The sequence below is a fragment of the Bubalus bubalis genome, chromosome 2, assembly GCF_019923935.1.
Source record: "Bubalus bubalis isolate 160015118507 breed Murrah chromosome 2, NDDB_SH_1, whole genome shotgun sequence".
NCBI classification, from domain to species: domain Eukaryota; kingdom Metazoa; phylum Chordata; class Mammalia; order Artiodactyla; family Bovidae; genus Bubalus; species Bubalus bubalis.
Window position 1 is genome coordinate 1,052,189 of NC_059158.1, and position 23,348 is coordinate 1,075,536.

General features: G+C 52.3%; 1 protein-coding gene across 2 annotated transcripts in view; it reads right to left on the reverse strand.

Annotated features, from left to right (window-relative positions):
• Positions 1–23,348, reverse strand: part of GMDS (GDP-mannose 4,6-dehydratase) — a 411,761-nt gene that overhangs the window by 215,514 nt on the left and 172,899 nt on the right. For both annotated transcript variants that reach the window (XM_045162304.1, XM_045162305.1), the window contains exon 4: positions 8,444–8,571. In XM_045162304.1, coding sequence (XP_045018239.1) covers positions 8,444–8,571 — 128 coding nt within the window. The remainder of the gene's footprint in view (positions 1–8,443; positions 8,572–23,348) is intronic.

Sequence of the window (23,348 nt, forward strand, 5' to 3'; positions counted from 1 at the left end):
AGGTGAGGGTTCAGGAGCTGCCGCTTCACGGGAGAGAGAGAGGGAAGGAAGGGAGAGAGGGGAGGGAGTGGGGAGGAGGGGGTCAGTGTGCTGGGGAGAAGAGACCCCCGAAACACCCCCTGAGCCGCACAGCCGCCTGGAGCCTGCCGAGGTTGTAAGCCGTGGGCAGCTGAGCTGGACCGGGCTCGCGGGGCTCAGGTTACAGGTGACTCACTGCCCCGCCGCCCACTGACGCCGGTTCCAGAGCCGCCTGCGGACGGTTCACTACAGTGAGGCCTTCAGCGGCCGCTGACAACAAGCAGTGGAATTCAAGCCACCTCGGCCCTTGCTTCCAACTTCTCACTTCAGAGTTTCTGAAGATAAGGATCAAATGAAGTGATTTCTGTTAAACCTGTATTTCCTGTACGGAGCTGATACCTTCCCCAGATGACACGATGGTGCAAGCACTGAGCTAACACGCTGCAGCGGAAGCCACAACTCGGAGCCGCAGGCCGCCTCCCCCCTGCGCAGCTGCTGCCGCTTCTTTGTGACCCGGGTCCTTGGGCCTGGGCTCGGTCCCTCGGGGTGGGGCCGTGGGGGGGGGGGGTGGGGGATGGCCCAAGCCAGTAACACAAACGCCGTCTCGTCCGAGATTTCCGGGGAGGGTCGATGCTGGGGGTCAGTGCACAACACAGCGTCCACATCTCATAAGGAGGTCTAAAGGCGCCAAGAACCCGCCCTAAAGGCCACGCGGCGTCACAGTCAGGCCAGGCCTGCGGGCCAGGGCGTCTCCATTCAAAGCCAGCCTTGCCCTGTGAAAAATGCACACAGTAATTCCTGGTCTCCTAACCACGGTCTGACATTTGTCAGGAGAATCAGATCCAAAGATGGAACTGATAAAGCACCACGCAAACACGAGAGGACAACCTTCGGGGCTTCAAAAACAAAAAGGTCTGCTGAAAGCACTTTTTATTTTGTTTTCAATCTGCCTGAAAGCACTTTTTGTTTCCAAACTTGAAATTTAAGATTCAGTGAAAGTCAGCAAGTAATTCTTAAGCCATAGGAGACACCGTAAGAAAAAAGCAAGTGAAACCACGGTGACGCCCAGGCCCCTGATCTCTGTGCCACCACGGGCAGCACGGCAGTGCCTCTGCCACCCCCGGAAGGGCGTGGGGACCGCGGATGCGGCCCCAGGCTGGTCAGGTCACGGTCAAGGCCAGGAATGTGCCCCGCCTCCCAGGTTCTGCCTGGCGGCCCCCAGCCCACCCACAGGGGAGCCAGCAGCAGGACAGGCCCTAGCTCCAGCGCCGGAGTTCTGATCAGAGGAGGAGAGGAAGGGACGCTCAGAGAACGCAAGGTCCTGCAGGACGACCTCCCTTCTCACCACAGTTCAGAGGTTCCTATCGCTGCTTCTGCCAAAGAGCTGTCTGAGAGTCATGAAGTCAACCTTTACACATATTGAGAAACAAAGACAAATCGTTAGAAAGTGAGCCCCTCGTCTGTGTGTGTGGCAGGAGGTGGGGGGGCTGGAATGGAGAGAAAGTTTCCATCACAGAATCTGTGATGGAAATCTTGCTCTATCGAAGAATCCTGCATCGGTCGCACTTGGAGCCCGAGAGGACACACACCGTGGATCCCACAGACCCGGAGGCCTCTCAGGGCCGGGTGCCGTGTTACCAGTCATGCCGCGGGCAGCTGGTCTATAACTAACTTTGTGATTTTCAAATTCTGTCTTGTAAATCAGGGCCAATGTACCATTCTATGTTTTCCATCTGCTCAGACGCCCTTCTTTAAAAACTAGGAGTCACGTCTAGTGACAGTACTGCAGGAGCCGGCGGGCCTCGGGGGCTGACCCAAACCGAGAACGCGCGAGCTGCTCCGCGATCCTCGTGGCCAGCGGGCCTCGGGGGCTGACCCAAACCGAGAACGCGCGAGCTGCTCCGCGATCCTCGTGGCCAGCGGGCCTCGGGGGCTGACCCAAACCGAGAACGCGCGAGCTGCTCCGCGATCCTCGTGGCCAGCGGGCCTCGGGGGCTGACCCAAACCGAGAACGCGCGAGCTGCTCCGCGATCCTCGTGGCCAGCGGGCCTCGGGGGCTGACCCAAACCGAGAACGCGCGAGCTGCTCCGCGATCCTCGTGGCCAGCGGGCCTCGGGGGCTGACCCAAACCGAGAACGCGCGAGCTGCTCCGCGATCCTCGTGGCCAGCGGGCCTCGGGGGCTGACCCAAACCGAGAACGCGCGAGCTGCTCCGCGATCCTCGTGGCCAGCGGGCCTCGGGGGCTGACCCAAACCGAGAACGCGCGAGCTGCTCCGCGATCCCTCGTGGCCAGCGGGCCTCGGGGGCTGACCCAAACCGAGAACGCGCGAGCTGCTCCGCGATCCTCGTGGCCAGCGGGCCTCGGGGGCTGACCCAAACCGAGAACGCGCGAGCTGCTCCGCGATCCCTCGTGGCCAGCGGGCCTCGGGGGCTGACCCAAACCGAGAACGCGCGAGCTGCTCCGCGATCCCTCGTGGCCAGCGGGCCTCGGGGGGGCTGACCCAAACCGAGAACGCGCGAGCTGCTCCGCGATCCTCGTGGCCAGCGGGCCTCGGGGGCTGACCCAAACCGAGAACGCGCGAGCTGCTCCGCGATCCTCGTGGCCAGCGGGCCTCGGGGGCTGACCCAAACCGAGAACGCGCGAGCTGCTCCGCGATCCCTCGTGGCCAGCGGGCCTCGGGGGCTGACCCAAACCGAGAACGCGCGAGCTGCTCCGCGATCCTCGTGGCCAGCGGGCCTCGGGAGACTGACCCAAACCGAGAACGCGCGAGCTGCTCCGCGATCCTCGTGGCCAGCGGGCCTCGGGAGACTGACCCAAACCGAGAACGCGCGAGCTGCTCCGCGATCCCTCGTGGCCAGCGGGCCTCGGGAGACTGACCCAAACCGAGAACGCGCGAGCTGCTCCGCGATCCTTCGTGGTCAGCGGGCCTTGGGAGACTGACCCAAAACGAGAACGTGTGAGCACTGCTCTGCGATCCTTTGTGGCCAGCGTGCAATAAGAGAGAAACCTGCTTAAGTACGTTTGGCTGGGGTCAAGAAAACCCATCACAACTAAAACCTAAATGTGGTAAGAGTGTGTTCTGTGGAAAATGTCTTATGCTAAGTATAGGAAACAATGCTTGAAATGCTGTAGAAGTAAGAGAAATCCAACACATCCCGTATTTTTATAAATCCATTTTTATACGCGTTATGAAGAAACACCTGACAGGGAGGGCCCATTCCTTCCACGCACTTACAGGGCGCCTGCTCTGCACCAGGCGTCTGCACGATGGCAAGTGAGAGGGGCAGACCCCAGTCCGTGGGGGACGGGCCCAGGTGGCCAACCTCATCCTTCCTGTGTTTGTGGAGCAGGGATTTCATTCTCCGAGATTTCAGGTCTCAGATTCTGCATGAAGTGATGGACAACGAGGTAGGCTCAACCGTTTTCTTTATGGAATGAGAAAGTGCAGCAAAAGCGACCTCAAATATTTTGCATAACTCAGAGGTAGTGGGGGAAGCGATAGTACACAGCAGTTTTGTGTCTTTCTTTAGGGTCTTCCTTAGGGTCTTTCATGCAGAGTAACATCTGCATGAGGCTTCGTCAGCAACACCGACCATTCCACAAACGGTTTCTCGATTTTGCCTTCAGGTAATTCTGCTTCTGTAAAACTTCGCTTGTGAGTCATTCGGGCTTCGTGGAACATCCATGATTTTCTTTGCTAAAGTGATAAGGGGTCTTGCCTTAGTCCCCCCGGCTCATCCCCCGGGGCACAGTGAACGTGTGAGCAGGACACAACTATGGCCTCTGGAGCCACTTGAAAGGCCACATGTAAAACCTTCTGGAAATTTGGTTTCAAGAGGATGATGGCTCCTGCAGACACTTGAACCACAATAAGGGTTCAAGAACTCGGAACAAAGTCAATACGTTATCCTGAAACTATTTAACTAGCAAGTTAGAGTGTCAACCACTTTCTCCTGCACAACAAGGGTGCCCGGCACTGCCACCTCCTGTAACATCATCGCCAAGCGCAGGTGATGTCAGCCTCTGTGAGAGCCAATTACATCCGCATCGCAGGAAGAGTCTTGTCATTGCAATTAAACAGCCAGTTCTCATCGTGGGCGGAAGCAGACAGGAAGCGGGTGCCAGCAGGGACAGATGGGAAGGGAAGGAGTAGACACGGGACAGAGCCCGCCGGCGAGGGGGCAACAGAGGCGGGGCAGCTGAGGGCCGCAGCCCAGCGGCAGGGGAGCCACCCAGGGACCCTCATCAGACCCTTGAAATAAGAGCGAGTGAGCCTCACCATTGATACGGTCATCTTCAGGAACACACCCATGACTCTCTTGGGGATACGGGGTCACCTGGTGACCCAAGGTGTGCCAACGCTGTGCGGGGGTGGGGCAGCGGGTGGGTCCCAGGCCACTGCTGAAGGCGGGTAATTCTGCCCCTGAGCAGGTGCGGGGTGTGTGCTCGGTGTGGCACCTGCTGAGCCGGCAACCCCACCTAGACGCGCTTTCCTCCTCTCCATGCACATGTGCACACGCGTGCGCGCACACACACGTACCCCTTGGCCAAGAACTGCTCTTCCAATGCAAGGTCAGATGTTCCATTCTACTTTTGTACAATACAACTGAAAAAATCTGATCTTGCAATGTCTCTAATCTCCATGCTGGGACTTACCTGTGGATAAAAACTTAAGGAGTAACCCAACCCAGCCTAGAAGCTTCATTTGTCAACACGATGACCCAGACAGGACCTACAGTTTATGGGATGTGGGGACTATGGCCACTCCCGGGGTGTCACCCCCAACCAATCAAGACCTGGCCAAGGAAATCTGGCTATGGTGACCTTCAGCATCTCTGCCGGGTATGGCCTGGCTAGCGACCCCGTTCAGAGACCACCGACTCTCAGAGACTCAACCCTGGCAAGAAATCAACTCCTCTCCTGAACACGAAGAAGAGATGCTGCAATGAGCCAGCTCCCCTTAACAGTCTCAGGGCGCTCACACAGCATCCCCTCCCAGATCTGTGTGAATGAGCGCAGGGCAGAAATGCGCCTGCACGCGGGGCGAGGGGCCCGCGGAGAGCGGACAGCTCCCCCAGCTTGGCCGCCGGGCTCCCGTCCCGCCGGAGGCCTCCGCTCTGCTGGGTCTCCGTCACCTGCGAGCACAGCCCTCGTGCTCTCGTGAACTCGAGGTGAGGCTCCGACGCGCACGCAGGGAGCCAGGCCTGAGAACAGGCTGTGCTGAGAGCATCTACACAGCTAAGAAGACGAGAGCATTTTACGGTTTGAAGTGTCAGCTGACCTTATCCCGACAGAAATGCGCGTTCACAGAGCCTGGGTGATGGATGCATGTGGCCGTTCATGGTAAAATCCATTCAACGATTCTGCACCTTTAACAATGTTTCCAATAAAACAATGAAAAAAGGTGTAACTGCACACGACTTATTTACTCTAAAGTACAATATAGTTTCATATAGAATTTATATTCTTCATTTCAAGTTGAAATACCTCTTACCCACTCAAATCATGTTTTAATCATCTTGATCTCAGAAACAAGACTATGAAACAGAAGTTAACGGATCTGAATCAGCAACAGGAAATGGCTTTGTATTAACTGTCGGGAAAACATTTACAAGACAACAAGATTCCCATCATGTGGAAGGGCAGCACGTGGAGGTGAAGGCTGATTCTTAACAGGACTGCTATTACGTCCTTTTCAAAGATCAATAATTGATACGTAAACCTTGTTGAGACTGAGGCAAAAATCATTAGCCCAGGTGGGATCATCTACACCCAGTCCGGCAAACGATCTCTACTCCTCTTCTCTGAAATCCATCCACAAATAAAAAGTATAAATTGCTTAACCTAAAGACTTATTGATATATTTATGTACGAATGAGAGGGATTCTATAATTGAAGCGTGTGTAAACCAGATGCTATTGTGACTCGTTTGATCTGTGCTGGCTGAGGCTTCTCCACTCTAAGACTGATTAGAGTGCCAGGATCTAGACATGCGTTAATCAAACAAAGCTTCTGTTTTTTCATTCTTAGGCTTGTTGATTCTAATTTTGGCCACACCCACCTTGACTCATAAGTCTGTGCAGTAGCCTCATTTTAAAATAGAACTGCAAAGGAGGGTCCTGTTTCTTAAAATGGGAATAAAAGTTATGAATTTTATTTAATGGTGACAGTTTTTTGGAAATCATGAAATGTCAATCTCTTTCAGAACCCGTAAATGAGAAAATGGTTTTAGAGCAGTACTATGTGTTACTGTCAGAGCCCCAGGACCCTCAACACGCAAAGCCCACCCGTGTCGGGGCACAGGCTAGGCCGTGGACACCCAGGGATGCCTGGCTCGGAGCATGCATCTCTGGAATCCAAAAACACGACACTGTCCTGAGGAGCCAGGCCTCCTGCCCTCACACCTCACTCTCCTGGGCAGTTTAGCACCTGGGGTTGCTGGACTGACACGTCTCGTCAAGGCATCCTAAAAATGACATCATTCGGGAAGACCTTTTGAAGTCTTTGAGCCAAGATGTTTCTTAAATACTTCCCTGTTACACGAACACAGACAGGGGTCCTTTGCGCCAAGATCTGCGTGAGCCCTGGAGCCGAGGTGCGCTTGGCATTTGGGGATGACACAACCCCATGGTCCCCACGCAGACCCACTGAGCTCCCAGAGGGGTTTTCATTACTTCTATATTTACCGAATGGTCTCATGCATTTTTGTTAGGTTTTTCTGGTGTGTTTTCCAAATGCCATTTATTTTTTTCCCTGATTGAAAAAGTTTATATGTACTTGTTTCAATACATGGAAAATACAGAAGTCTACAGAAGAAAATAAACATAACCAAAAATAAGTATTACTAACATTTTGATATACTGTTTATTGCATTATCAAGATCTATTTCTGAGTTCCAACACAAACTTCTTTTGCATCCCAGTGCAAAAACATAAAATAGAATGAAATTTGATCTATCTGGTTCCAAAACTGCAGAACAAGACTTTGGATAAAGATGGATACTTTCACAGCCTTCTAAGTAGCTGCAGATATTTGAAGAGAGCTAGAAGGTTATACACCAAAATGACAGTATTGAAAAAATTATTATTTTTACAAAACTTGCCTCATATTCTTAAGAAGGTGAGGCCACATAGGTTAGACGAAAGAAAGTCTCAGGTTCTTTTACATCACCTTCGCCCACTGTCTCATGGTTTTTATAAGTGTGGACTTCTGTACTTTTTTAATGCAGTGTTCTTAAAATACATCCAAGGGCTACCATCACAAAAAGCTTCATTGTGTTTACAGCTTAGAAGAACACATATAAATGATCTAAATGTCTCACTGCTGTGCAAAATATTAAATCAGAATTTTTTGGGGCCATAATATAAATCAAAATTTAGGTGTTCAAGTACGCAACATTTTTAACTGTTACACACAAAAGCGGTACCACAGCGGAGCTGACCTCTGTGTTGGCAAGTGAACTCGTGTTTGCTTTCTTTTGTAAACGGTCAAGTTTCTTTCTGAACCGCATCAATGAACAAGGAAGCCAGATCCGGTTTCCCAGAGGCATCACTGGGGACAGAAATAGTCCCAAGTGCAGGAAATCACTGAGTACCTCAACAGGCACCACGGCTCCGGGGCAAACACCCCGTCACCAACACGCTCCTGCACGTCTCGCCACGGAACTCCAGACATCAGCAAGCGTGCTCATCCCGGCGAGGCAAAAGCTAACAATTTGTTCACAGAAAAACCATGCTACTTACATGTACATTAAGTAATGTATGTAACCCAAACCGGAACTTAACGTGCACGTAAATCCCGAGACGGAAGCCAGAATCCCCTCTAACACCACCCGCTGCTCCACAACAGCATCCTCGCTGGCACCTCTCTCGTGTTCTCTCTTTAGTGGACAGATTCACGGGTGGGAGTCACAGCTGCCCAGGGCAGGGGCTGAGCAGAGTCTGAAGCAGCAGACACCAGGCCCTCTGAGGACAGCGCTCAGGAGCGACCGAGCGTGGCCACGCCGGCTGAAGGGCGCGCTCATAGACTGGTGGTGGCATCAGCGCCAGCCGTGTTTCTGGGAGGTCTGAACACTAGTTCTGTTCACCAACAGATCCCTTCGCAGGTCATCACTTCTATCCTGGGTGGAGTGAGGGAGGAGGCATGCAGAAGACACTCTAGAAAGGAAAGAACCGTCCAGCCCACTGGCCGGCATCCTTGTTTTCAATAATTAAAACAACACCTGGGAGGTACTCCCCCTTCCAGACTGTGCAGAACGGCCTCACGCACCGCTGACCGTGGGCCAGCAGGGGACACAGTGTGAGCTGAGAGACAGCTGCATGAGCACGGCTGACCCGCCGCCCCCTCCAGGCAGCCCTCCCAGGAGGCCTGGCACTCGGACATGCAGACGCAGATACTTAGAAACCAGAACGCATAGGTTCCTACCTCCACATAGTCCTTGGCGTGGCCCCAATCTCGTTTGGCATCCAGATTCCCCAAACTGAAACATTCCAGTTGTCCAAGGTGAATCTTAGCTACTGAGCGGCTGATTTTTCGAGTAACAAAATTAGCTCCTAAAAGAGACAAAAGATGTATTATCAGTTGAGTGATTTTGACATTTAACAGTTTGGTGAACCAAACACAATCTGAGCCTCTGGGCATTTCTTGGCCCCTCTAAAATAATAACAAAAGTAAACGACAGAGGCCACTGGCCGTCACTTAGGCACAATCAGGAGCCCCACTCGAGCGTCACGCCAGCTCCGCGGCCGCGGCGAACACTGTGGGGCCGTCTTGCCGTGCCCGCCTGCTGCTGCAACACAGGAGCAGGCCCCAGGCCGAACAGCGGCTCCTGGAAGGCCAGTCGTCACACAGAAGAGTCAACAGGGCTGGACGAAGGGACATGCCAGAATCTGCAATAAGACCATCCTGACTTTTAAGAACATAAACATCATGTATTCCTATTAAGACTATTTCGGGGTTCATAAGGAGAGAGAGAGGAGACTAATCTGCCTCCCAGGTGTGACCACAGGAAACAAACAAGAAATGCATGTGGCTGCTGGAAGGGGGGTGGTCCATCCTTCTTTATCTAAAATAGGTGGAGTGCCGAATTGATGCTTTTGAACGGTGGTGCTGGAGAAGACCCTTGAGAGTCTCTTGGACAGCAAGGAGATCAAACTAGTCCATCCTAAAGGAAATCAACCCTGAATATTCATTGGAAGGACTGATGATGAAGCTGAAGCTCTGATACTTTGGCCACCTGATATGAAGAGCCAGCTCATTGGAAAAGTCCCTGATGGTGGGAAAGACTTAGGGCAGGAGAAGGGGGCGACAGAGGATGAGATGGTTGGATGGCATCACTGACTCAATGGACATGAATTTGGGGAAACTCCGGGAGATAGTGAAGGACAGGGAAGCCTATCACTATCTTCACAGGTGTGCTGCAGCCCATGGGCTCACAGAGTCAGACACAACTTAGTGACTGAACAACAACAATGGGCTATCCAGGGCTAAGTGAGAAGTCTGAAGACTCTCTGTACTTACTACAATGTCACCTTCTAAATTCACCCAAGTGTTATCTGCAGGACAGCATTTCTGAATTCTCTATAAATATTTTGAAATGATCGGATGAAACGTATCATACCCGAAAGGAGTGAAACTGTTTTAATGTTCTTTGGTCTTTAATGAAAGCCTCTATCCACTATTAAAAGATTACAAAGAAGGAGAAAATTAGAAGGCACTTCTGAGGCAGCTTTATCTATGCCCCCGCATCTAAGCAAGCTTATCACAAAGCTACCGAAATCTCCAGGTGACTAACAGGCACGTGAGCCGGCCCGTGGCGGCGTCACGCAGTTTAGACAGATTGCATCATGATTTATCACGTTTCGGTACCTCCAGCTTTGTTCTTCTGCAGAAGAAACAGGGAGGTGAGTGTTATGACAAAAGCGTAGGCTTCGAGACAAACTGACACAGAGATAAGGGGGTTCTTATAAATAGGGCTTCTCAACTTTGGCTAGAAGAGCCCAGCACAAGTTCAAAAACACAGCAGACTCACTGCGCAAACTTGGCAGGCACATTTATACCAATGCCTACCACGAGTGACAGCGAGAATCTGAATTTTCCGTCTCTCTTGGCCATTAATAGAGTGCTTTCAGAAATCCAGCTTCAACTCTGCAGGGCACTGTATAATACACACAAGAGCTCCTTCAAAAAAGAGCCTTTGAATATGAAGTATTTATCAGGCACAACCCTTTTCAATCTACTATCAATTAGCAGCTTTTAATTTACTATGGATTTAAAGTGACATTAAATTCAGGCTTGATGTATATCTTTGTATTTTAGTGTCAGGACTCTGCTTCATCCTGAAGTTCCATGGATAAATCTGTGATGTCAACTCACCTATGTTACATGAGATAGTACTTCTTCTTTGTGGCCCAGTGGACATGGACACTGGGCTGTTCCCACCTCTTGGCTGTTGTGAACGGTGCTTTAGTGAACGCGGGTGCACCCCTTTCTGTGTGGGGATCAAGTGTTCATTTCCCCTGGAATCACTGCAGATGGTGACTGCAGCCATGAAATTAAAAGACGCTTACTCCTTGGAAGGAAAGTTATGACCAACCTAGACAGCGTGTTAAAAAGCAGAGACATTACTTTGCCAACAAAGGTCCGTCTAGTCAAGGCTATGGTTATTCCTGTGGTCATGTATGGATGTGAGAGTTGGACTGTGAAGAAAGCTGAGCGCCGAAGAATTGATGCTTTTGAACTGTGGTGTTGGAGAAGACTCTTGAGAGTCCCTTGGACTGCAAGGAGATCCAACCAGTCCATTCTAAAGGAGATCAGTCCTGGGTGTTCTTTGGAAGCACTGATGCTAAAGCTGAGACTCCAGTACTTTGGCCACCTCGTGCAAAGAGTTGACTCATTGGAAAAGACTCTGATGCTGGGAGGGATTGGGGGCAGGAGGAGAAGGGGACGACAGAGGATGAGATGGCTGGATGGCATCACCGACGCTATGGACATGAGTTTGAGTGAACTCCGGGAGTTGGTGATGGACAGGGAGGCCTGGCGTGCTGTGATCTATGGGGTCGCAAAGAGTCGGACACGACTGAGCGACTGAACTGACTGAACTGACGGTAGCTCCATGGAGCTTCCCTGGTGGCTCAGCACTAAACAATCTGCCTGCAATGCATGAGACACAGGTTCATTCCCTGGGTTGGGAAGACCCCCTGGAGAAGGAAACGGCAGCCCACTCCAGTACTCTTGCCTGGGAAAGCCCATGGACAGAGAAGCCTGCTGGGCTACACTCCATGGGGCTGTGAAGAGTCAGACAGGACGTAGCGCTCGCGCGCAGGGCAGCCCCACAGCTAACCCATTGATCAGCCGCCAGGCGTCCTCCACAGCGTCGCCAGCTGCGTGCTCACCAGCAGCGACTGGATTCTCATTCCTCCACATCCTCCCCAACAACTGTATGGTTTTATCTTTTTAATGGCAGTCATCCTTGTGGGTACTTAAGTGTTATCTCCTTGGGGTTTTAATTTTCATTTCTCTGACAACTAATGACATTAAGCACCTCCATTTTCATGTACGTATCTAATCAGGTTTTTTGTCCAATTTTTAAAGGACAATGTCACTGGTCTTTTTAATCTTGAGTTGTAAGAATTCTTTATATATTATGGGACCGAGTCCTTTATCAGACATGATTTACAAACATTTTCTCTCATTGTATAAGTTATAGTTTAATTTTCTTCATGGTGTCCTTTCACAATTATTTTTTTAGTTTTTTATGAGGTTCAATTTGTCTTTTTTTTTTTTTGACTGTATGACTTTTGGTGTCACATCCAAAAGGGCTTTGCTTACCCAAGGACAGTCTGGAAGATGTTCTCCTGTATGTTTAACGCCTTGGGTTGATTTGGTTCTTAAATGCAGGTATGTGACCTGGTTCCAGTTCATCTGTGTATGGTGAGGAGAAAAGGGCCCAGCTTTAGGCCCCTGCATGTGGCTACAGGGCTGGTCTGGTACAGCGTGTGTGCCTGAAAAGCGATGCTTTCTCCCACCTGAATGGCCTTTCACCTTCTGCTGAAAATCAGTTACCCATGGACACACGGGCTTATCACTGACCTTCAGTCCTGCTCCGCGGATCTAACACCTGCTGGCCTGCGAGAACCACACATGTGATCAGCACAGGTCTGAGGGGACCATCACAGCCCGGAAGTGCGAGTCTTCCGACTGCTCTTTCTGACTGTTTTACCTTTTCTCAGTCCCTTGAATTTTCGTGTGAATTTTAGGACCAGTCTGTTGATTCTGCACAAAAGGGGCTGGACTTCTGCAGGAATGGTGTTGAATGTGCAGGTCGGGGTGGGGGGCACTGTCCACTCTGACAGCACCTCATCTTCCTGCTCATCCGACGGGGGGAGGGGCTTCCGCTGATCTGGGGCTTATCCAGTTGCTTTCAGCAATGCTGAGTAGTTTCCAGAGAATACGTTTTCCACTTTTTGTTAAATTTGTTCCTAAGTAGTTTACTCCCTGTGATGTTGTTATAAGTGTAACTTCTCATGATTTCATTTTCAGATTCATTTTCAACATTTTTATTGCCACCATGTTTCACTAGTTAATTCTTGGGAGAGGCTTAAAGTGATTGGTTTTTTTTTTCAATTTGTTCTTTCCATAGAGCTGAGTGCCTGGATCTCAGTGGTAAAGAATCTGCCTGCAATGCAGGAAACACAGGTTCGATCCCTGGGTCGGGAAGATCCCCTGGAGGAGGAGAGGGCAACCCACTCTAGTATCCTTGCCTGGGAAATCCCATGGACAGAGGAGCGTGGTGGGCTACAGTCCATGTGGTCACAGAGAGTGGGACACGTCTGAGCAGCCGAGCATGCACGCATGCACTTCATTTTCAGTCATTACACAAGCTTGTTTTCTGGAGAGAACTATATGAAACCACTCACCTGAGGGCTGAGGCCTGAGGCCTGGAGGGCACAGTGTCCAGCCAGGCCCACCGTGCGGATGTAGGAGGAGAGGCCACGGCCCGGCCTGAGCCGCCCCCGGCTCCGGCCACTGCTGCTGGCACCAGCCTGCCACCGGGCAGGAGGCGCCCTGCCTGGACGGGGTCGCCGGTGTGGCTGTGTTGGTACAGCGCGCAGAGAATGGAAGTCCTGTCAGTGTTCACATACATGCTTCATTTCCAACAGCCCAACTACAAGACCTCAACCAGGATGAAGACCAAGAAACGGAAAGTTGGCCCAGTGAACCGACCAACCGAAGGCCGCTGGCCGCTGGCCCTGCCACGCAGACCACGTGCCACTCTGAACAGCTGTGGACAGGCACACCTGCCAGGCCGCGCCTCGAGCGCCCACCGGGGCACACGGCGCTGCAGACCGTGAGCCGTCAGACACGGGCGGGTCAGGCCCATCGCGTCCCGGCCTGTGAAACGGGGTTGGCGACAGTGCTTCCCGTGCAGGCCGATGTCTCAGGCGCTCCGGGTGAATGTGGCTGAAGAATTCTCCATGTGCCGCCTACTACTGCGGGTATTACATTACAAGGTTAATGGTGCCTGTAATTCAACCTCAGTGAGAAGCCCACTCCACATTTCTTAGTTTGTTCATGACTAAGTCCCTTAACTCTCTGATTTTGGAAGTCTGAGAATGAGAATAGATCTAAATAAACAGCCAGAGGCAGGCGGGTGGACTTACACACCCAAAGCACCAATAAACATGTCTTATATTGTATGTTGTAGGTTACTTTTTCAAGGTAAATTCATTAGCCAAGGAAAAACAGAATACACACAAAAGTGTATACTAATAAGAAGGAAACCAATCAACATGGGTTTTAGTCCAAATAGTAGCTGAGATTGAGATCAGGAGCTTTTCTAGCATTAACGGGATGAAAAGTTCAGAACTTTTATCTTGGCAAATAGCAGACAAAAAAACCCATTAAAACCCCATTTCACCCCATTAAAAAACACCAAACTATGCTGGATAAAATATGACGACGATTCACTGAATTTCAAAGCTGAGTCTGCACACACCGCCCGGGTCACAGGTGGGCCCCGAGGGGTCAGGCTGGGAGTGGGTGGGACATCACCTGAGGCCCGGAAAGAGCTTCAGCTCTGAGCTCCAACTGGAGGCAAAGGGTGAGCCTTCCAGAGAGGTCCACGGAGAGTGACGCCCTGGGAGTCACTCTTAATTCTGTCACTTTTATCAGTGCCTGGTAAGTCACTTCAGTCATATCCGACTCTGTGCAACCCTATGGACCATAGCTGGCCAGGCTCCTCTGTCCATGGGATTCTCCAGCCAAGAACACTGGAGTGGGTTACTATCTCCTCCAGGGGATCTTCCCGACCCAGGGACTGAACCTGTGTCTCCTGCATTGCAGGCACATTCTTTACTGCTGAGCCACTGGTAAGGGTAATCATATATCTTTCATGAGCAAAAGTGCCGAACAGTCTCCAGCTGTAATAGGTTGGAGGTGATAAACTCAGTTTCCTCTCAGCTTTAACTCTGCAGGTTTCTTGACTGCTCTGAATAGCTCCCAGGGTCTCTTTTCAGAGAAGACAGGTCTGTTTATAATTTTGAACTGAAAAGGCTGTGCATATTCCCATCTGTACCAATTTTCCTTCTCATTCTACCTTCTTCAATCTCTCTTCTGGCATCCTTTCCTTTCTTCTTAAAATGCATTCTTTAGAATTTCCTTTAAAGTGGAGAACTGTCTGGCTTGATTCTGAGAGTCCTCGTAAGCCCAAGTTGAAGGCTGCTCCTCTCAGCAGTGGGGGCGCTAACATATGGCCTTCCGGCGCTGGTTTGTCCTGGATGAGAGTGCGGCCAGCTCGAGCGCCCTTCCCCTTTCTCCTCCTGAGAGACTAACGACGCCCTCTCCCTCTTCGGCCCCTGGAGTCCAGGCGTCCAGACGTGGCTTCTGCTCGGTGCCCGCGGAGCCTTCCTGTGTCTGTGCGACACGTGGGCCTCTGCGTGTGCTGCCTCCTCTTCACTCTATTTTCTTCTTTCTGTTTCCTTCTGGGAAAGAACACTAGACCTTCCTATGTTACCTTACAATCTCGTCACTTCTTTTTAAAATAATTTTCCTCCTTCTGCCTGTCTCTGCAACATGCAGGGTAACTTCCTTAGAGCCATGTCATTCTCCTCGGTGTCTAGTATTTAAGTCAAACATTTAATTCTTTGTTTAAATAGTCTTTTATATCTAAAATCCTCTCTGCTTCTTTGCAGATCTACCAGGTATTTTTCATATTCTGATTTTGTTTCTTTTTTTATGATTTTTCATTTTACGATTTTTCATTTAAACTCACCCTGGAGTTCTATATTCTGATTTAACAGTTCTCAGAGTTCACTGGTGACTGATCTCGTCTCCTCTGTGGATTCTGACTCACTTGCTTCCTGGCACACTTGGTGGCACTCCCAGTTCTCGGTGAGCAATAATCCGCTGGAAGCCGGGGGACACGTCTGACAAGGACGGTCGCCTCCAGGGAGGGTCTGCTTGCTTCTGGCCGAGGGTGCACAGAGACACCGCCCTGCCATCTCCCCTCACCTTCTCCAGCCCCAGGGGCACAGGGCTCTGTCCCCACTTCCACGGGAAGGTCCAGACTGAGCCCCCCCAGAGGCTGGGTGGTGAGAGGCCTCCTGGGTCACCACCTCCCACTGGGTGGGTGGAACCATGGGGCGCTTTGCTGTCCCTCACGGCCCCCGCCTGCCAGCGGGCAGGGCTGCCGGAAAGACCAGACAGACCTGAAGAAAGAAACCTGCTGCTCCGCACACCTGGGCACAACACGAGCAACCACGCCACGCTGGACATGCTTAGTTCACTTTACACATTCAGAAAACTTGATTTTACTGTTTTATTTCGTATGGAGTATGTGTGTACATTGACTACATGTACATAAAAAATACGTAAAAACCTGAAATTGGTCTATCTTGCTCATGCTATTTTTCTGGCTCGAATACACTTATCTGTAATGATTTTTTCACGCACAGGCAAACTCATGAAATTCAAGAGGACTCTTGTTTTTCTGGGCCTTTCCCTCCTGCCAGGCCTCACCTTCTGTGAGGCCTGATGACCAGGACCCACTGAGAAGCTGGGGAGCAGGACACTCAGGCTCAGGGGGGAGCCCAAGCCAGACCCCAAATCCCTGGCTCTGTTCCCGTGTTTGATCCTTGAGTATGTGTGTGCGGACATCCAAGCCCTTGTTCTATTAAACTTTCTAATCTCATCTCACAAAGTACCCACATAACACCTCCCAAGTCAAATACCTTCAAGACAAAACTTGAAGGAAAAGGAGAACGGACAAAATTTACAAAGCACACACCTTAAACTGCCAGCAGTAAACTGGAAGACGTGAAGACCGCACACTTAGTAAAAATAAAGAACTAGATTATCTGTTAACATGCATTCTCTCCCACAGTGCATCACTTCAACAAACCTTTTTAATAATGCCACAGCAGACAGCATAGGGAGACTGAGCGGCTCTAAGGGACGACGTGCCGGGGAGCCCCCAGGGCCCCGGGACAGCTCTTCCATCGTTCACAAGACAAAGTCACCTCTTCTCTGGCCGAGCACTTGTCGCAGGCCCTGCAGCTCTGAGTGTGGGGGACTGGAGCGGGCCGCCTGCCCGTGCCCGGGGCTGTGTGAGCACACACACACACGCCCTGTGAGCCGTCCCCGTCGGCACCAGGCAGCAGGAGAAGCGACCACGGTGCCTCCAGTAAAATTCTACCCCTCTGCCCGGCGCTGCATCCAAACGCTCTTGATTGAGAGGCTTTTTGGAATTAGATAAAGCATAGAGACAGCTTGGATGACGTTCTTCGGCAAACAGAAATCGTTCCAATGTTCCTTGAACCCCTGGTGACCTCCGCGGAGCCCACGTCCCACCCCGCAGGGATCCCGGCTGCCCTGCCGGGCAGGGCCCGGGCCAGGCGCGGTGCAGACGGGGTGGAGAAAGAGGAGACGCGGGAAGGTCATGGCCAGCGGCGCAGACCGCGGAGATCAGAGGGCCCGTACCTCCTGTGCTGCGAGCCCGGCCAAGAGCAACAGCGTCTGACTGCGGGGACCCGGCGGACAAGAGGCCCATTCACGGCATGAGCTACCAGCTCCGGGCAGCTCGTCATAAATGTGGGCTGAAGAGAGAGGCGCGGGCTGCTCTGCTGTTTGTTCCAGCGCTCACTGCCCTTCCCGGGGAGCCGGCTCCTCACGTGCCTGCGTGCTCACCCTCCTGTCCTGGGCTGCCCTGGGCACTCAACCCTCGGGGTGACCGCCCCGAAGACGCAGCGTTCCCAGGAGGAAACACACCTTGGAGCCACACAGGGACTTGCACACCGTCCCTTGAAACCCTGTACAAAATCCTTTGTACTGAAATGATTTGTTAACGTTAAAAGACGACTCCTCTCCTGTGGGCCTGGGTCGCGTCCGGGCTGCACCCAGGAAGGGGCACGTGGTGCATCAGGAAGGCAGTGCCTCTCCCTGGCCAGGCTCGCTCATAACCACGGATACTCAGGTCCTTCATCTTCCATCTCGACTCAGAACCGTCCTGACCACTGAGAAGCGGAGCACAGCCACTTCACGGAAATGTCACGTTCAAGATAACTTTAAAAAGCCAGCATCTGCTTATAGGCATTCCAGTGCAGAGACTGCAAAGTGAGAAAACCTCCCAAAGGCTTTGCTTCAAGCCCTTCATTGATGGGCAACAGGAACAAGACAAAGGTTCACACGTGGAGGCCACGCGCCCCCTTGCAGGGTCATCTCCCTCTGTGCTTGGGGTCCAGTTCCTGTACAGAACAATGAGCAAACGTGGGCCCCAGAAAACAGTGGAGAGCAAGCGACATCTCCGCACGGCAGGCTGGCACAAGCCCCGGGGCAGGTGCCGTCCACTCCCACGGACGTGGCCACTCCACTGCTCAGCGCCCATTCCAGGAAGCAAGCTCACATTCATGACCACTGAACTTCATTAACTAGCAGTATTTGCCTGCGTTGTTCAGTTAGAGGGGCATTTATGTGTCATTTTTTCACAATGGTGTATTCTTAGCTCACGACTGCGCTGGGCCCAGAAGTTTGTTGTTCAGTCACTAAGTCACGTCCGATTCTGTGACCCCGTGGACAGCAGCCTGCCAGGCTCCTCTGTCCTTAACTATCTCCCAAAGTTTGCTCAGATTCAAGTCCATTGAGTCGGTGGGCCCAACAGAGTAGATCATACTTGTTATTAAGGATATTTTCAGTTACTGCCTGATTTTCTTTCTTACAAGAAGATGCCGTGTCTGCAGGCTTAGGAAACACTTCAGCTGCATCGTCCACCGGGCCCTCCTGCAAGCGCCGTCCCAGGGCTGTGCACGCAGCCTCACATCCACGCTGAGGTTCGCAACCACGTTCAGCCCGGCTTCCTCCAACAGAAACCTCACAGCTCCTCTGAGGCTCACCTCCGTCTTTACGAGGTTTGCTTCTTCTGCACAAATCCATTGTTAGGGTTTTAAGAGGGACCTGGGGCCAGGCTGAGACGTTTCCTGTGGACTTCACCGCAGCCTCCTCAACGTCTTGTGGGCACAGGGGCTTCCCCTTCTCCACTGGTAAGATGCTGCTGAGCACCCACCTTCCTCACGGCCAGGAAGTGCTCTCTGCGGTCGGACTGTGGTCACACTTCCTCAACTGCGGCCGTTATGGGCTACTTATCCTTCTGCACATCCTCTTTGGTGCCTTTTCAGACACCCCGAACTTACTACACGCTCAGCAAGTGTTATTGCAATGATACACCTATTCTGGCCGGAGAAGGCAGTGGCACCCCACTCCAGTATTCTTGCCTGGAAAATCCCATGGGCGGAGGAGCCTGGTAGGCTCAGTCCATGGGGTCGGGAAGAGTGGGACATGACTGAGCAACTTCACTTTCACTTTTCACCTTCATGCATCGGAGATGGAAATGGCAACCCACTCCATTGTTCTTGCCTGGAGAATCCCAGGGATGGGGGAGCCTGGTGGGCTGCCATCTATGGGGTCACACAGAGTCAGACACGACTGAAGTGACTTAGCAGCAGCCTGTTCTGGCAGAAATAAGCCTTCTTCAACATCAACTTTGGCCCACTCTGGGAGTTTTGATGTGACCCATCGATCAGGTCCATGCAGACCACGAATGTCTGTGTAACAACACCTGGGAGTGTCCGTTCAGCCAGGGCTGTAGGAAGACGGGAAGGGTCTGCTGAGAGGTTGAGCCTAAGCTCTAACTTCCTGAACGGACCCAGGACCGGAAGCCCAGGGGTCCATCAGCTGGTAACTACCAAGATCAGAGAAGCAGTTGGGCCGACTTCCACTGGCCCAGTGGGAAATGCTGAATATTCTCAAAGCCTCCTGTCTGAAGTTCTCACCGTCCTGGCATTAAACAGCTTGAGGGAGGAACCACAGGCACCACACCCTGCCCCAGAGCTCAGCTGGCCCCAAAACTCCAGGAGCAGCACGTCCTCCCCGAGGACAGCGCTCCCCACGCACGTGGGGGAGAGGCCCCTCCCCAGTTCCTGGCATCAGAATGGAGCCCCATGGGAGTGCTCTCAGGTCCTCAGGCCCCAGACTCACAGGTTCCTTCCTGTTTTAAAAGCCCAAAGCCGGTGCCACCCTCAGCCCTCCTGGGTCAGACCGGCTGTGCATCTCGGTTCTCAGCAAGGGGCGCCGCCAGCCCGGCTCCACATCTGTGGCGCAGGCTAAGCCTGCACCGCGTGCCGCGCGCGTGGGCAAGCGTCTGACCAAGTGGAAAGGACGTCAGTGGCTCTGGCAAAGCCCCCAGCGTGCCTCGCCCTCACACCCAGGCCACAGCCTCGGGAGCCGCGCTATGCCGTGGGCTCTCCGCCGCGCCCCTCACAGGCGGGCGGGCGGCCGGCTGCCACGATGCTTCAGGACTGCGGACGCCCAGGCCAGAGGCCGCCATCGAGCCCCAAGTCGTCCTCGGCTGGCTGCACGCAAGGCTCCGCTTCCTCTGGCTGCTTACTGCAGCTCCTTCCCCACCCTCCTTTTCTTTCTTTACCACCAGTATTTTCTACAGAAAGAGTTTTCCTCTGCGAAGGATGAGCTTAGGAGAGTAACATGGCTTTAAAGACTTTAGAAGAATCGTTTCTGCTCAGAGTTTGGTCTCTAACTGAACTCTGGGAGTTGAAAATAAACAAGTACAGGACACTTCCCACTGCTACGTGGTGTCCGGTATTCTGGAAATTACTGACACTTCACCACATCTCACCTACCTTAATCATCGCTTAACAAGATCTGAGAGCTGAACTTCTCCAACTTATTCAGGAAAGACAAGTCACCTCTCCCTTCATGAGCCTCCCCCATTCCTTCATGATTATTGCATTTGAATGTGAGGTGGCCACAGATGGGCGTCCTTTCTCCAGAGCACCTTCAGCAGGGGTGATGTTAACGGTGCGGTAATGACCCTACTTACAGGACTTCCTCCCAAGATCACAGTCCCTTAAGTGAAGACAGTCATCATCCCATTTCACAGGTGAGAAAACTGAGGCTCAGACAGATGCCAGGACTTGCCGGAGCCGCCCCTGCCAGTAGCGGAGGAGGCTGGCTGGGATCTAAGCGGGTGACGACTCCTGGGTCCTCCCCTGAATCCAAGCCAATGAAAAAGGGGAGGAAAGCCCTACTATAAACAGGAAAAAGAAAGCTTTGGCTCGAACTAAATTTTGGGGAAAATGCCATTTGAAAAAAAATTTGCAATGTATCTTATAATAAAATTTAAACCATAATTGTATTTTTTTTTCTTAGTATCACCAAAATGTATAGCAGGTTTTTTTTTTTTTTTCTGGTTTGCATTTCTTTGACAAAACATTTTGCACTTCACAGGACCATTAATGAAAATATGTGAACCGTTTTTAAAAATACTTAAAAGTTTCATTAATTTTCCCAAGGGTCTCACACAAGCCTTTGCTGTTTATCCATAATCCTTCCATATTCATCATCATCTGTTTTTGGCTTCCCTAATTCAAACATTCACTGGCTTAACTTCCAGAATCTCACTTGCAAATAGCTTTTCCTGTGGTTCCAGTGATTCTCCAGGACCGCCTCCATCTCTTCTTTCTGCAACGCACGGACGCCTCGGCGGCCACTCTAAGCCATCTGTAAACATCACGATTGGTTCTCAGTGTTCCGCTCAAACACACTTCTGGCTGGCAGCCCCGCAGGATATGCGCTGTTCAGGCCGCGCCCGCCAGGGCCCCGCTCCGAGGGCCGCTCCCTCAGACGGGGTCTGGGGGTGGTCGGTGTCCAGAGTCCAGCCTCCAGGACTCAGCAAGGGAAGCACAGGAGGAGGGAAGAGAAGGGAGGGGCAGGGAGGCAGACAAAGGCGCTCAGTGCAGTGGAACCAAGCTCCTCTGTGGCACACCTGCGCCCCGCTTCTCCCCTGCACGGCCCCCACAGGTACGTAGCACACCGTCAGCTCACCGGTCCTCACAAGACAGCCTGCGCTGGGCGTGGTCCCCGACACGGAAGAGGACCGAGGGCTGCCCGAGTCCCTGCCACGCGGCCCCGGCCCGTGCCTGGCTCTGCGTGGCCTGCGGCCTCGCGGACACTGCCAGCTTACAGGTGGGGGCCGTGCTACGTGAGACCCAACAGTCATCAGTTTGGTTTCAAATGTAAATGCCACAGAAATCGCAAAAAATTTAAAAAAAAAATCAGTGTTAACAATCCCGGAAGTGTCCTCTCAGGGGGAGAGAAGGGACTTGACTTTCTTGAGTGGTAACAACGACTCGCCGAGACCAAGCCTCACTTCAGGGGTCCTTCGTGCGCTTCGCTGGTGGCTCGGCGGCACCTGCCAGTGCAGGAGACACAGGCTCAGTCCCTGGTCCTAAAGACCCCACGAGCCGCGCGGCAGCTGGGCCCGTGCGCCACGACTTCTGGGCTTGTGCTCCGGAGCCTGCGGGCTGCAGCCGCTGAGACCCGCACACCCTGGAGCCCGCACGCCACAGCCAGGGCAGCCCACAGGGAGAGGCGCACACACTGCAACCAAAGAAAAGCCCCCGGGGCCCCGGAGCCGGCACAGCCGGAAGTAAAGGGACGGTAACATTCTAAAGTCTTAAAGAGAAAAAACAGTCCCGCGTGTCCGATCAGTTACACCTCATCTTCTGCAGAAAAGAACAGGCAGACAGCTCTGTGACATTCAAGCGCCACAGTCCACAGGGGTGACAGGGGCCCGGAGGGCCAGTCAGAGGCCACCAGGAGCCTGGTGGGGCCACGGTGAGCAGCCAGCAACCTCATCGTGAACGCAGGTAGAATGGGTCGGCGTTGCGCCTGCAGGCCTGGGCTGGGCCCTCGTGCGGCTCCTCACGCCTGGATTTCACAACAGGTGGCTGCGCTGTTTTCGGTAATTCAGGCTGTGATGCTCACCCAAAACCAGAGCGCTCTTAATACACAGCTGTACAGGTACATAGTTGGCTGGCGTGATACTGGTTCCCATGCTTCTCAGTATGTCTATAGCACTGCAATTTAAATTTACCAGCCAGATTGACAAATACTAACTGAAGTCATTTTTAAAAAAGATCACCTTATTTACAAATAGACATCCACATACAGAAAGGGGAGTGCTTTCTGCCCATCAGGATTAAATACAAGCCAGTTCCAACTATTTAATGTATACCATGCATCCTCTTATCCCCTAGGGCATTAAACAGCTGTGAGTTTGAATCATTTCAAAGGAAAACTCTCACACTCAGGGACCCTCTACAGAAACGTTACTATGGCCCTGCGCACTGAGGGATGGCCTAGGACATGGATCCACAGTTTATTCCCAAAGGAAAGCTGTGTTCTTGCTCTGATTTACAACGAAAGATAAAAATGCTCATGTACTTTGGAGGTGGAGGGAGTGCAATGGACCCACCCTGGACGTGGGCTGTGGAAGTGGGCCCCTGTGAAGTGAGAGCTCATCCCCAGCAGATCAGAAGAGCCGTGAAGAAATTCCTCTGGTCTCAGGCTTCCCTGACTCAGGCCTGACCTCCGAGACCTAAGGCCTAATCAGTTTTACAGGGAACTATTTAAATCAGATTTCTTTTCTCCTGTGTTTAGGTGAACATTTGCTAAACTCTAGGAAGGAACTTCACTTTCACTTTTCACTTTCATGCATTGGAGAAGGAAATGGCAACCCACTCCAGTGTTCTTGCCTGGAGAATCCCAGGGACGGTGGGGCCTGGTGGGCTGCCATCTCTGGGCTTGCACAGAGTCGGACACGACTGAAGCGACACAGCAGCAGGAAGGACTGACCACAAAGTAAAAGTGCTACATTAAGAAAAAGAAGATGCTGGTCTTGGAGATGACATTCATCTAGATCTTGTGACAACCTCTGGGGCCGTCACCCCGACACGCGCCGGGGGACTCTCGCCCGTGGGGC